We start from the raw sequence: 15,150 nt of genomic DNA on the forward strand, positions 1-15,150 counted from the left end.
CTTGATTAAAAAAAAAAGAACAAAACAAAAAAAAACCAAACAAAAAAAACCTCAAAAAAACTAGGCTTGCGGTTTTAGTCACCTTGGAACATCATGAAGTGTCCCCTTTTGCAAATACACAGATGGAAAAAAACCCAACAGCCTAGCTTCTCTTCTTGAAGATTCACACTTGTGTAAATTTTTAACAGGTTGCCTTGATACATCTTTCTACAACAACTATTTAAGGCTGTCTGCGAGATTCCCTAGGCTGTGGTTTAGAGGAATGCCCTTGGCATCTCTGCGTCCTGCAGTCAGTGAGAACAGCACCTGCCTAACAGTGTTCAAACATAAAAAGAGAAGATAAAATAACGAGGTGTCAGCCACAGTGTAAAACAGTTTTTAAGGCTACAGTCTGTTTCAGGTCTGGCTGCTTCAAATTAAACAACATGCAATAGCATGTCAGCGTTCAAGTGGAATGAATAGATGCAAGAGTACCCAACTTGGAACTCACGTGCCAAAAGCAGCTTCCAAGCGCAAAAAGATGACGATACACACTGCTCGTTGGGTCTGGAAGGTGGGCCTTGACTTAATGGTTCTCAATCCAGCTGCTGGAGTATCTTGCAATTTCATCGAGCCAACCTTCCTTTAGTTGACACAGAAGAAAAGAAGCCAGTGACAGCACATTGCCGTTGTTGTTTCAGTGGTACTCAGCTCTGAGCAGTATGAAGCTGGCTCAGGGAGGAAAGGTGCAGCAACAGCTGCCAATGTTGTTATTACTACAGAGAAACCTCAGATCCTGGTGCTATCAAAGCTGCATCTTTTACCAGCTCCAATTTCACAAAACACATCCACCTAGTGTGTTTAAATACTTCATTCATTTACCAAGATATACATTCAGCTGCTTTCACTGTGACACAATGACCTTCTCAGCGTGCAGGATACAAGACAAGACTGCTCCTTTTCATCTGTTGGCAAGGCTACAAGAACTAGATACCATAATGACAGGCGGCTTATAGATCTTATTAGGTTAAAGAGTGCTTGATATTACTGTAAGGTACATATCTTCCAAGCCCTGCAGCTTTATATTTTGCCTCTTTGAAATCTGAGCAGTAACATCTAGCCTGAACGATTAGTATTCTCCCAAAACTATATTAAATCATAGTCTTGTCCTTTAGAGCAATTGTTCTAACCCTGTAACGCCGTTTCAACTATTGTATGACCACAGAAATCTACGGTTTGGCCACCGGCTTTAGCTGTATCAGAACCTGGTTTGTACTCAGGCCAGCCTATTGGTATCACGGGAATTCAAGAAACTTAAAATATTATGCATCTTCTCTCTATTGTGCATTTTGGAGAAAGAGACTTGGAAGAAAATGGGCACTCTTTGGGTTGTCCTCTACAAAAAAACAGCTTCGTACCTAGAACCTTCTGAATATTTTGGTACTTACATTCTAGTTTTAACAACTCATTACCAACCAGAGGTTTGAAATCTAGTTTCAGAGAGTAACCTCTGATTTTGAATGCTTCCATTTTTATGGCCTGTGAAGAAATAGATGCTCATTTACAATACACATACAACTGCAACTGCAGTCACCTTTCTTTTTCCTCCAAGCCTGCAGACACTTGTGCTCGGACACATTAAGTACAAGAGTAACTTTTGCAATGAAGTTTTCAAGCAGATTTGTAAAAGCACAACCCCAAAACCGTCACTTGATAAATTGGACTACTCAGCTAATTCCCAACTTGAAAGCGTGTGGCACTTTCAAAAGAATTAAGTGAATTTGCCACTGGCTTTAAATTACTGTCCTAGTTCTTACTGGGCAAAACATCAAAGGAAGCAGAAAGAAAACTTGGAAATACTACTGTACAGAACTGAGCGCTACTATCTAATGAGTTTTGCTGTATGCATTACTTTCAGAGGGAGTGAGGGTGGAGAGATGAGAGGAGGTCTAATGAGTAAAACACTTGGGCATGGAGTCCAACTGTGCCTAGAGGCTAGTCTTCACCCTAAAGTTCACTCGAGTTAAAATTTCAGCATTGTCTCTTGCTAGCATCGCACCTACTCATATCAACACTAAACTCAAGCTGACAGACCCACAGAGAACATAAAGCTAAGGGATCCCATTTCATCAGCTGCAAACGTAACCCACCAGAATTACAGCCACAGATTTTTATACGAGTGTTCTCAGGCCTCCAGCACCTTCCCCCTTCCATCCGTGCGCTCAGGAAGAGACAGACAGGCTCTCCCACAATTTGCATGAGAAGAATTCATAGCGTGGCTTGGCCCACTGCATTTTAAGAAACTTGGGATGTGTTGCCAAAAACCTCTTTACCTCCACTGGATAGAACCTCTATGGAAACTAGCACTTGAGCTAACTCATGCTGGCAGGGCTAACACAAGTAGAATTTCTAATACGCATAAGCATAGGGATTTCAGTTGCCTCTGTACCTTCAGTCCTTCTCATTCAACACAAGCTTCGTAACAGATTACTCTCCCATAATGGCTGCCTGTGGTTTCATTGATTCCTGTCTGCAAAATGACACAAGCCCCAATCAGAGAACTGGCACTGCATGGCGAGATATACAGTTTCACATTTCCAGAGACCTTTAATTCCAAAGCATTTTTATCTCACCACCTATCTCAGGTAACAAGCAAATGGCAAACAGGGGAACAGTGTTGAAAGAAGGAACAGGAAATCTTGGCTGGGAACGAAGGGTCTTACCCTGGAAAGAAAAAAGCCAAACAGGAATATCAATCCCTTTGCTGTCAAGAATGGAGAACAAGCTAAAAAACTGCAGTCAGCAGATGAGTTTTAATTAAAACTGCACAAGGTGCAAGGAGACGAAGAATTTGGAACTGGGTACCAAGCACTGCAGCCTTCCCTTCGTTTTCTAGAGCTACTTTATTCCTTTCCATTAAGCTCCATCTCTCTGCAGCCTGAAGCCCCCACTACGTTGTCAGAGCAGTGAGAATGGAAATGCTGCAAGATTCAGGTCTCTTAATATTTAAGCTAGTTACCCTTACCTTAAAAAAAAAAAAAAAGTAGTCTTTCAGAACTAATTGGCCACTATTTGCATGTGACATTCTGAAACAGTATTAGAGCTTTAGAGCTGAAGTTATAAACTACTTTATTATTATGGAGGATCAAAGTACCAAGCCTGGCTAAGAGCAGAAACTGTTATCATCTCCACTGTATCTCGATGAGCTTTTTGCCCAGATTCAGCACTTTGCAGGATGAGGTCCACTTTTATTGCAGCAACACCTCCAAAAATTTGAGAGTATAAGAAGTGGCCAAAGAATAACTCACAAAACAATCACTACTTTTTTTTAGATATATTCTGACAACGTGCCAGACACCTATGTGAAAGCTTCAAGAGGCTGCCAGAGCAATTCATCCTTTAAAGAACGCTCCCCCCTCTATTCCTGGGAGATCCCCCTAGGAGGTACAGTCTGTACTGTACCAAAAAGACATTTTTATCATTTAAGTAGTGGTCCAACTAGCACTCTGTAACATCTTCAGTTTTTGAAGGCAACCATGAACTGGCCACCCAGCAAGCTATTTAGTAATTCCTATTTATGTTCCAGTTTTATTAGCACATGTTTCCTGGCAAATGCACCCAAATTTATTACCGTATTTTAGGCATGCAATCACAAGTTAACTGCATTGGGGCTGAAAGCACAGTCTCACTCTGGTAGCAAGGGGCTAAACGCGTTCATGACTTTGGACTAAGGTAGTTTTAAGCTTGGCCAGGGTTGTGTCTTTAACGTGCTAGCATAAATACAGTTTTTTTCCCTAAAAGCACTAATTGAAAGAAATGTCCTACCAGTCTAGTTAAGTGCAAGTTAAATAGCAAAAAAAAAAAAAAATTGACTTTCAATTAAAGGAGCTTCGGCAAGCTTGCATGTAGAAGGGGCGTACATTTTTCAACTTCTGAATGACAGGGAAAGGTTATTACACATTTACTGCTTTGTGACCAATATGCTATTGACTTAAGTTTTTTCAGTTCATGAACTGTTATTATTTTGCTTTTAAACATAGTCCCTGTCTGCATTTGCGCTAGCAAATACAGTCCTACGCCAAATGAAGTACCACAAGAACACGGAAGATACTGGTGTGAAATTCAGACCTGGCTGGCACACCCAGCTCTAGTGAAAACACGTACTTACAGCCTCTTGACACCTCTGAACAATTAGGCCCACATCTCATCAGCGGGAGACAGCCCAAACAAAACTCTAGAAGGCAACTACCAGTTCTGGATGCCCTCAAGAGAGGATGTGGAGCCTCCATAAAGGGACCTGACTGTTAGTACAGTGAACTGTAAGACAGTTCCTAAACATCAGGACTGTTGGTGATGTTTCAAGGTGGCTACTCAAGAGATAAAGCACCCAGAAGTCACAAGACACTTCTAGAAATAATGCTTTTCAAAGTAAGAATAAGAAATGGTTCCAAGTCTTGTCCATGTCAGCAATGCCTTTGAAGTCCACAGGATTAGTTTCACAGGGAACTACTTAAGGAGTAGAGTAGTTATCACCAAAAGCAAGGGAAGACAGACTGGGGCTAATACGGATTAACAAAAAATAGAAAGGACTATGGAAGTAGGAAGTAGCACAGCCAGCTTTCACATCAAATAAACTGTACACACAGCAGTAAAAACCGGGGAACCAAATCACAAAGAAAGTGTTGTATACTACTCTGAAGACTCAAAATGTTTTGCTGTCAACAATACCAAGTTTTCACTTTTCCTGTTGAAAGTTTTGTTGGTATTGCCATCAACGCGACAATTTTTAGACACGTTATAACAACGCAAACGAGGGGAAATGAATGAGTAGCTATAGAGTGTTTCTGTCAATAGAGAGGAAGACAGTCACTTCTGCAGTGGGAATGGGCTCCTCCATCCTTCTAGAGCCCTTGTCAGGAGCCTGTTGCACAACCGTGGACTTAAGTTTCAAATCAGAAGCATCCTACAGGAATGGCAGGCATAAGGCAAGCAGCAAGTTGAAACAAATATGAATTTTGCTCTAATTTGACATGATATACTACTATCAGTACCGTGAAACTCCTTTGATCACAGACTGCATTTCGAGACAACTCTGCAGAAGACATATGAGGTCTGAACACGAAGCCAAGACCTGATGGCCCAGCATATCAGAAGTTATCACAAATCAAACCATTAGTAAGAAAATCTTATTCTGCAGCACTCTCTCTTCCTCTCTGATCCTTTGCATTTCTGCTCACATAAATCACTAACGTAGCTGGCAGGCACTGGTTTACATTTGAAAAATTACTGCCATTCCTAAGACATGACGCAGCTGATTGTAACTCAACCACCACATGGTATTTCAAAAAAAGTAAATACTTCTTTGCGACAAGAATAGTCCTATGCTCCGATCCCTCCAGCAGGGAAAAATGTAATGGGTTTAAAAGGCCACCAATAACTATTAGAGGTAATTACCTGTCAGTTTAACAAAAAAAAATAATCTAGTCAAAAAGAAAAAAACCCACCAAAATAAGAGATGGCAGATTGAAACTCAAAGGCTGCTATTTGCCACTGTAACAAGGTTTCTATTGCTGCTATGGCTAAGGTATTTTCGCCATAGCAAGTGGCCACACTCCTTTTGGAACCAGATCAAATCGCGCCATCCCCTTTCGAAGAGCCACCTATGTATCTGCACACTTGACGTGCAAAATGGGAATCCCTAGAATGGGATGTGAGGAGGCAGAGAAAGCTTCAGAATTAAAGCTGCCCAGAAGTTTCTCAACCTTTCTCTCCCAGCCTCCTGCCTTAAAAATGCACCAGATCAAAACACTTTCCACAGAGTGACTGAACCACTTTGTTTAATTAGCTTCCCTTCAAGCCAACATTTTAAGACATTTTCTAAACAAAACATGACTCTAGTTTTACTCAGAGCTTATAAAGATCACTAAAATACAAAGAATGCATTGATATACCTCACGGACCAGTGCAGTTTTTGTGGGCTCAATAATATTTTAAGTTATAAATTTAACAATTTGGAGAGATCACAGGCAACAAATATCGCTTAAGCTTTCCCTTGCTCCTTCTGAGCAGGACATCGCAATTTGTGGCTTTCAGTGTTTCGCTGCAAGCTCTAAGTTTGTTGTTGGGCTGAAGCACTTTGTGGTATGTGGAATGAATGGTCCATTGTGGCCTGCAACTGCAAAGGCCAAGCCACGATAGTCTGCCTGGTCCTTCCCCAGCCCTACCATACAAGCTCTATGAAATAGCCACTACCCCAAAAATCAGGGTAAATTTACATTTCAAGAGACAGTCATATGAGTGCATCCAGGTGCAAGCTGCCATCTTCACCAAAATGCAAACTACTCTGGACCTCGTCTCAGAGCTCTTTCAATAAAACTTCAGTTAATAATGGCTTATACTGGAAGACCAGGTTTGTGGGTTGGCTGAACAATAGCTGCATGCACAGATCAAGCTACAGAATTATCAAGAAACACTTCCTATCCTGTTAGTTCACAGCCACAGGTGACATATAAAGCATGTGTGTACCTGATGCCTCAGCAGAGTCACCTGGAAACCGTTCTGGCTGAAAACTCAGCACTTTGCATTTCTGAATTGGTTTTGAGCAGGGTGCGTTCCCTGACCTGGCTTCCCACACTGCTACTGCCTGCAGGAAGGAGTTGGAAAAAGGGTCTGCCCGACCACTTGTTCTGACAGCAGCCCTGGGTTCACACCAGGACGGCTTACGATTCCACAGGCTCCGGATTCTCTCATACCTGGTACTGAAGCCATCAATAGAGTCTTCTTCAGTCCACAAAGGACACTTACATGTTAGGAACAGATGATGACTAAAGAAATAATTGCTTTTACAACTGAATTGTAACGCTTAAGTTGAAGTTAATGCAAGCCCATGTTACTGCCAGCAGAAAAAGAAAGTAATTACATTTTGATTCCTTATGCCCTAAGTTAATAATTTTAAAACAAGCAGGTAAAAGTGAAAAATCATGGGGAGCCATTCCACTATTCTTTCCTTCAGAGCACGCTCTTGTGACTGAAAAGAGTCTGCACGAAAGGCATTCCGCAAACGACACCTTTTTGAGAGAAGCACAAGCATAGGTTACTTCATTTAGCTCAGACCAAGAACTGACCAGCTTTCACAGACGATGCACCAGATAGCATCTTCCCTTCCCCAATTACAGGTGAAGCATGTTGCAAGGAAGCTTTGAGAGACACAGAAAATGCTGTTGCTTAAAGAGGCAAGATGCTGCCCATCAGATGATCTGCAGTGTTTTGTCCCTCTACGAAGCTGAAGCTTCCAAAATCCCATCTGTTACCGGGTTGAAAATTCATTGCAAGTGAGAAACTGCAAGCCATTTGTCTCTCACGTATGCTTCCCTAAAAATGCTACAATTTCCAATCTTGTACTCTCTGCTGTCTGCCATTTCAAACTCAGCCCATATGCCACCTGTACTACCCATGGTAAAGGTAGCAGTCTCCAGGTTTAACCAATTGAGGACAACACTAGAAGGCAACAAATCAGTTTGAACCCACAATCAACAAATCTGTAGAATAATCCAGGACTTAAACGATTCTGAACTGAAATACAAAAATCAGACAAGTGACACTGAATCACATTGCTTACTTCTTGGAATTTCTTACTGCATGGGTATGATTTACAGGGTTGTGTTTAAAATAAATGCAAGTACTTCTACATTAGTTTCCAAAGCACAGACTACTAACAGCCACAATGTACGTGTTCCTTCCAAAAAGGATGAACTTGTATCTTGACACTTCATAACTATCACCTTACCCACGCTACCAGTGAACCCAAGCTGTTACCATCTAACGGCCTGTACCATACACACCAGTGACATTACCCTCATTACAGCCACCTTCATAATTGGTACTAACAGGCACCTTGGTTAGCAGGCAGATTAACGGCCCAAGCAGCTCACAATTTCCTCTCAATCCTCATCGAATTCTTCAAATTAAGCACAAAACCAATGAGGACTGGTACCTGAGCGCAGAGCTCGAGCACAGCACAGGATGCAATTGTAGATGGGAAACGGACACGTCTGCAAACATCAAATTGGCAAAATTATCATTCCATTAACGTATCAAACACTGCCTGATAAAGCTAGTCACTCCATAAATAATTCTGTTTACTGCCTGTGGATTAACCCTATCAGTTCTGGTTGCAAACTAAATGCAAGAGCTGAAGCGTTGCAAATTCTGTGTCAGTTTGGTCCAGGGGAAATAAGTATCTTTTTCACACAGCTGCCTGAACACGCAGAAATAAGGAGATAACTTCCCACCAGCACACTTTTTGATTGGTAACGTAAGGGAAGAGGCAGATTTTCCCCTCCACCCTGCTTACTCACAAGCCAGTGCCCTTTCTGGCAGAGGAGCTGTCATAATCAGCAGTTGGCTGAGGCCAGCACGAAAAACTCACCCCGGAAGCTAATAAAAAGGAAGCGAGAGGAGCACCTCTGATTCATCCCACTGCCCAAGGCCATTCCTGAGGCAGGAGAGCCTTGCTCAAAGGTGTGCTTAAAAAAACCCCACCGTAACCTAGCACAGCCAATCAGACTAGCATTATATAGTTTACTTAATTATAATAGCAAATTTTTTTAATTCCTGACGCTCAGAGGAATCTCACCAAGGCATACAGACGGGCTCCCAGGTATAAATAGCCTGGGCTGTTACCTACACAGAAAGAAACAAAGTTCAGGGCGTAGAATACTCCACACCCTCCCAGCTACCAGAGCAGAAACTAGATAACGTTGTGCAGCGTATAATATCTCGGAAGCTTAAGCCACAGCTCTGCAAGTGGGCTGCCTCGCTGCCAAGCCACTTTGAAATCAGGCAGGTAACTTATTTCAAACTCACTCTCTGAAAAATTGTGCAGGATGGGGTTCTTCACCTTTAAACTCATGGACTGAACTTGCATAAACAACCTATGGGAGTCAGGGCAATTAACACTTTGCAAGCATGAAATTTAAAATTTTCCTCACGTCAGGAAATCCACTGTGTAAAACAAGGGGCACAGAAGTTCACTCTTCATTAAAATAAACTATCAGAAGTCGTTTGTGTCATTAGTGGTTTCCTGCCTGTTGTTCTCTGCCCAATTCTCACAAGCAACCTCAAAATTGTATGGCTTTCGATTTGTCAAACTCTCAAGAAGAACTTGTCAGCGCCACCATTGGTTATGTTCCTCCTAGAGAGAAGCGAGCTAGCACTGAACAATCTCCTTTTAAACATAAAGGGGAGGACAGGGCAGAAGGTACAAGGTGACAGTCAGGCATTCACCATTCCTCTCCCTATGACTGTCAAGATTTCCACCGCCTGCAAAGATGTCACCCACAATCCTGAATTCACTCATTACAACCTTTATCCTGTCATCGCTTTTTCTAGCCACATCTTCATGTTTGCTGCTACATTAGAGCACTCTTCACTGTAAAGCATGCTAGAGAGGCAAAATTACAAAGGTCAGTCCCGAATTGCCAGAAACCCGTAGCTCCCAAGGCGTGAGCTGGACACACGCCGCTGCCTCCATCCCTAAGGGTTCAAAGAGTGAATAGGCGCTGCTGAAACCTGAAAGGGGAAGAGAGCACAAACTAGAAAATAAATAAATAAATAAATAAATAAATAAGAAAGCGCGTGGAGGAGAAACGAGTCAAGGGTGTGCAGAAGGAAAGGAACAACTCCAGATGGGGGAAGCGATGAGGTGCGGCGGAGGGGAGCCGGCAGCGGCGGAGCGGGGCAGCCGGGCGCCGTGCCCCGCCGCGGAGAGGGAGCGCGGGCTGCGGGAGGGGACGCGGGGCGGCCCGGAGGCAGGAGCGGAGGGGAGCGGAGGGGAGGGCAGGGGAGGGCGTGCGGGGCGGGGGTGTCCGGGCTGCCACTCACCGACCCCGTACTTCTCCCGCTTGGTGGGGATCCAGCGGGCCATGCCGGCGGGCGGGGAGGGGGGGGATCGGCTGGGCTCAGCGCGGCCGCTCGCCCGCCGCCGCCCCGGCGCGCTGTCGGGGGCCGGCCGCCCCGGGCCGCTCCGCCATGCTCCCAAACTTCCCGGCAGCCGCCCAACTTTCCTGCCTCCCCCGCCGCGCCGAGCGGAGGAGAGGGAGGGGAGAGGAGGGAGGAGAGGGAGGGGAGGAGGAAGGGAAGGGAGGGGAGGGGAGGAGGCGGCTCGTCCCCGCCCCGGCGGGGATCACCTGCTCCCGGCCCGGCCCGCCCCCCCCCGGCCCCGGGGAACCGGCCCCCGCGCTCGGCCGGGGCCGCTGCAAGGTGCTAATGGGGCAGGGGGAGAGATGAGTGAACGCTAATGAGGAGGGTGGGCGGCCACGGTGAGCGGTTCCCGTTACTGCTGCTTCATATGCTGAGGGATAGGCGTGCAGAGGTTTTCCTGCTCTGAGCATCAATACAGATTTTTAAAAAGTAATTCGTTAATAACTAAGAAAACAAAAGGGTTCTTTTAAAGGTACTCCGAGCATCTGTAAGAATGGTCACAGGGCTGCACTTGGCAGAAGACGCAATGTTCTTGTTTGTCAGATTGACTTGGCACTCCATGACGTAAACTTCCACTTGACTCCAGCCTTGTGAACGGGGACGCGATAAAGAATTTCAGATTGGTGATAGAGACACGAGCTGTGCACATTCCTGGATCCTGCAAGGCCAGTCCGACGTTCTGACCTGAACCAGACCGGCTGGCTTCTGTAGTTATATCAGCCGTGGTGTGGCAAATTGTCTGGGAGAGGGATGTTCCGTAGCACCTACTACTTATGCCCTTAATTAAGTAGCACCATCGCAAATCACAGTGGCAGATTCCTTACAAAGCATTCAGTCCAAACCAAGGAGACCCAGGTTCTCATCATCTCTCTCGGGCTGTAAATAACTAGATCTGATTTTTGTTAGTGCCTGATCTTTGCTGTATGCCCATCTCCCGTGGAAAGCAATGAGAACTGTGATTGTTCAGAATATCTTAAAACCTAACCACCTGTTTAATTGCACTTAAGCATGAAAACCTGGGGAGATACTCTTTTTCATCATTTTACAGTCCCAGTAGAAGCACTAGGGGTAGCTCTATCACTCGGCTCTTGTGGTGCCCTGGGCAGATCACTTCATCTCTTGGATTCCCAGCCTACATCCCTCTTGCGTGTTCAGAACAGCTTTCCATACTACCGGCTCTCCCACCTGTGCTTCTAATAAGTTTAATTTGCCTTGATCTTCACTGGCGCCTCTAAGTGGCAAAGTAATATAAATAAGAACTAATTACTGGTAATTTGCTCTAACAAATAAACTTGTTCTCTGCAAGCCAGAATTTTAAAGATAAGGCCACAATATCACTATTAGCCACAGTATCATTGTACAATATACTGTTTTTTTAACAATACGTGGTGATCCGTCATGTGTCAAGAATGTGCAGCCCATGAATTTGTTACACACACAGCGCGTTACTCATCTGGCCGTGATGTGAGTAATGTTACACCCAGTTTCCACCAGGCGGCCAAACCCTTCTCTAAAACGATGTTTTGATCTCCCAAAGGGCTGCACATGCCATGACTGAGATGCTCCCAGCGATAGTCAGATGTGCCCATCTGCGCCACTGAACACGAGAACACTGCGGCTTAGGGGTCAAATATGGACACGGGGGGCTCTGCCGATACTTAAATGGCAACTGAAACTTCAACACAGAGTATGTCAATACGGAGGACATGTTAGAGGAAAAAAAAGAAAATATTTGCAAGCTGGAACTGGTTAACTAATTTGTTATTTGTAAAACACTAATTCAACCCAGCCAACCATACTGTATTGGCGCATATGTGAAGTCATTGTTTTTATGCACAAAACCCTCTCGCTGAAGTTTGTGTAGTGCCACCGCATGTAGTCCTTGTCGTGTTTTTGTAGAGAGCTGAGGGCTCACAGAGTACTGGGCACTGCCTAGGGCCCCCTCACCACAGGATGGGGGCATCCACGCTTGTATGAAGAGCAAATATTTAGATATTTTACTAATTTTTATTCTTTGGAAAATTTACTCAGACTATTTTTAAGGAAGCTTAATATTGCGAAGTGCTTCAAGACCTTAAGACACAGAGCAATGTAACTAGGCTATCGAGGCAATTAAACAGGGTGATGGTTATTCTAGGCCTCTCTGCTCCGATCCTGGACCACCTGGATTCCAAAATACTCCCTGCTACAAATGGGGTATGGCTCTTCTGTGGCCCTTTTGCAGTGTACGGCAGAAGGAGCGATGCAGAGGAGACTGCTGATTTTGCATCACCCTGCATTGCCTCCTGCCCAGGGAACACTCCATCCACCCCTGGAGGGCTGCTCCAGCAATGCCTGAAGTGTTAGCCTTGTCAAAGTTATAATGCTTTGAGCTAAACATTCCTTGCTGCGATTCAAGGTGCTGTGTGTGTGCTAACACCCAAGGTTAGTTAAAATGACCCTCCTTAGAAAGAGAAAAACATCTTTTTCCAGTGAAGATAGTTTTCGTTATTTCCATTTTACTTATGCTTAACCATGGCTTCCTGTAGCATCATCCCAAATAAAGAAGAGAAACAGCTGGATGAGTAGTATCTTGTAGGTGACATGAGAGGGGCTGTGGAACACGCTTAGATCTGAGGCCAGATTATTAAAGAAGAAAAGTATTCATGGAGACACTGAAATGAGTTTTTGAAAGACCACCTGTATCCTGGCTGCCAAGGCCTTTGGCTAGAGGTTCTCTCATCAAGAGTCCGACAGCCCAGAACCTTGATTTTACTTTAAGACTCTTGATTTTGTAGTTACGCTGGCTGAGCTGTGCGTCGGTATTTTCCAACCCAGGTAAAGCAAATTCTTGGCAGCAAATGAAAAACAGAGCTAAGCATGAAAGACAGACAAGTAGCAACTAGAGTATCTGGTTTCATTACCGAAGTGGGGAAAGTTGGTGAATGTTTCATTAAATATAACGATTTGTAAATCGTTATTGTCAGGGGCACATGAAGGAAGCAATCTCAGCTATCACTGAAAGTAGCTTTTATTTCAGAAAGCCTTTAATTTAATTTTATAATATCACCAAATATTTTTTTTCATTTTCTCTTTCTTTCTTTTAACGCTCAAGTGTTGTTGAACAGGGCCATTAACGATGAGCAGTCTGGACCCTGCTCTTCCCTGTCCCAAACAGGAGCAGGATAGTTAAATTCTAATTGAGGTTACATCGGAGATTAAATCAGTTTGCATAAGTACCACATCAAAACCACAATACTGAGGTCATGTTACAGGTCAGAGCTGGGGAGATTTTGGGTGACTAAGGTTCATTCATAGTTTTAGTGCACTAAGAAAGTCATATTACTCCTGGGTCTTTTACTTCATAGTTGAAAGAAGAGCATGTTTGCAGATTATCAGACTGCTGAAGTAAAACTTTTATCTAAACTTAGCATTTCGAAAAGTGAAGTCAGCAGAGTCGTTAGAAAGAAGCCCGCGTCCTTAGAAACAGTTCTGAAGTACTAACTGCGCCGCTTTTTGTGGCACAATTCAAGTTTAAGAAACGTAATTCTAGTGCCCTCCTGCGTTCCAGATAAGAACTGCAATAGCTAAAGAATACACCGACCTTCATTGAATGAATGGAAAACGCAAGGAAAAAGGTTTTTCCTGTGATAACACTTCAGAAGTCTTCTAGTCACCAGCCCGGATCCTATCTAGCCAGGTTCTGTGCGTATACAAACTAAAAAGATGGCATTTGAATCAAGTTTACGTTCAAAGCAGGAGAAAGGATATGGAAAGAGCGTGGAAAAAAACCATAAGATAACCAAACCACGCTGTTCAGCAAAATAGTAAGTGGTTTTAGCACACCAACTGAAACACTACTACGACAACTAAAGCCATCTGTTCATTAATTTAATAAGTCAATCCCTCTAGCTGATGAAAGATCAGGTCTGGTTAAGAATTGGAGTCTTATTTTCCAATCACCAGTAGAAACCAGAAATAAAAAGCAGCAGAGTAAGCTAGATAAGCAATTAAGTATGCAAATGCATACATACACCACAAATAGAAGAAAACAGTGGGTTTATCCATCTGCCTGTACATGTTTTATCATGAAACAATATTTAACATATTATCTGAAAATCTCACAGCCCAGATACATTATAGCTGAATATTTCACTGCACATTTCGTTACCCAAATGAGGCAAACGCTCGTATGATAATGCTCGTTTTGTTACTTAGTTTGCAATACTCTATTGTCAGTTCATTTTGTTGTTCTGTTAATATAACAGGGATATTTCTAAAAAATTTTCAACTATTTACCTGCCACCAGTTTCACTGACACTCTTTTTCTGGATTGTTCTGCACCAGCACAGCTGTGAGAAAGGGCAAACACTCATTAACTAAATTGAGGTTTACAGCCACTACAACTCGCCTTTTGAGTATCACATGGAGCTAAAGCATGACAAACTTGTACAGAAGTACTTTCTCCGATTTACAGCTAAAGAGTAAGCCAAGGACCGCGTGACCGACACCAGCTCACGCATTATTGCAAGATCTCTCTCTCCTGCAAATACATTTCGGTACGCTCCGTCTTCCTGCAATGATGGAAGGAAACAGTTTCTTCACTGGAAGAAATATATAGCAGCTCTGTGCACACCACATTGACCCAAGGTCTGACATGAATGAGTGTTCACTGTTTCCTTATTCTATTTACATACAGTGTGAGTTGCTTCTTAAGCAGGGCATATAGTATTCCTCTGAACAGAACCGAGTAGCAAATTCCCCAGGAGGCTAACTGCCCACGATCACACCCCGCTGTCCTGCATGGTCTTCTGGGCTGACAAAGCAGCAGAACTGTGGCTAACGATGTTTGTGCCAAGACCAATAATGGAGAAGACACTATGTAAAAGTCGTTGCTTTTGTATAAAAATACCAAAAGCAATTAGATGATTTGGACAGATTTCCTGTCCAAAACTGGTATGTCTTGAAGACAGATTTATAAAGATGCTTATTGATGCTGAAAGGTGCCTAGTAGGAATTTAGAAGTACCTTAAAAGCTAATTCCTGGTGAAATTAATGTAGGAACGTTAAGTTTCTCAGCAAGCCATTCAGGCTTAGATTTGCTAGTGTATGTCTAAGGTAAGAAAGACCCAACATTGCATGAACCCAGCCCTGTGCCACCCAAGCTTATAAGCTCAAATTCAGAAGCTGCGTAGATACTGTCTTCACATG

The 15,150-nt window shown here is 43.6% G+C and overlaps 1 protein-coding gene across 2 annotated transcripts in view; it reads right to left on the reverse strand.

Annotated features, from left to right (window-relative positions):
* Positions 1–10,057, reverse strand: part of DOCK5 (dedicator of cytokinesis 5) — an 80,892-nt gene extending 70,835 nt beyond the window's left edge. Inside the window, exon 1 of one of the 2 annotated variants that reach the window (XM_074563546.1) lies at positions 9,862–10,057. In XM_074563546.1, coding sequence (XP_074419647.1) covers positions 9,862–9,904 — 43 coding nt within the window. In that variant the 5' untranslated portion in view covers positions 9,905–10,057. The remainder of the gene's footprint in view (positions 1–9,861) is intronic. The other variant, XM_074563545.1, reaches the window with a different exon arrangement.
* Between the last annotated feature and the right edge of the window lie 5,093 nt (positions 10,058–15,150).

The sequence above is a fragment of the Larus michahellis genome, chromosome 20 (assembly GCF_964199755.1).
Source record: "Larus michahellis chromosome 20, bLarMic1.1, whole genome shotgun sequence".
NCBI lineage: Eukaryota > Metazoa > Chordata > Aves > Charadriiformes > Laridae > Larus > Larus michahellis.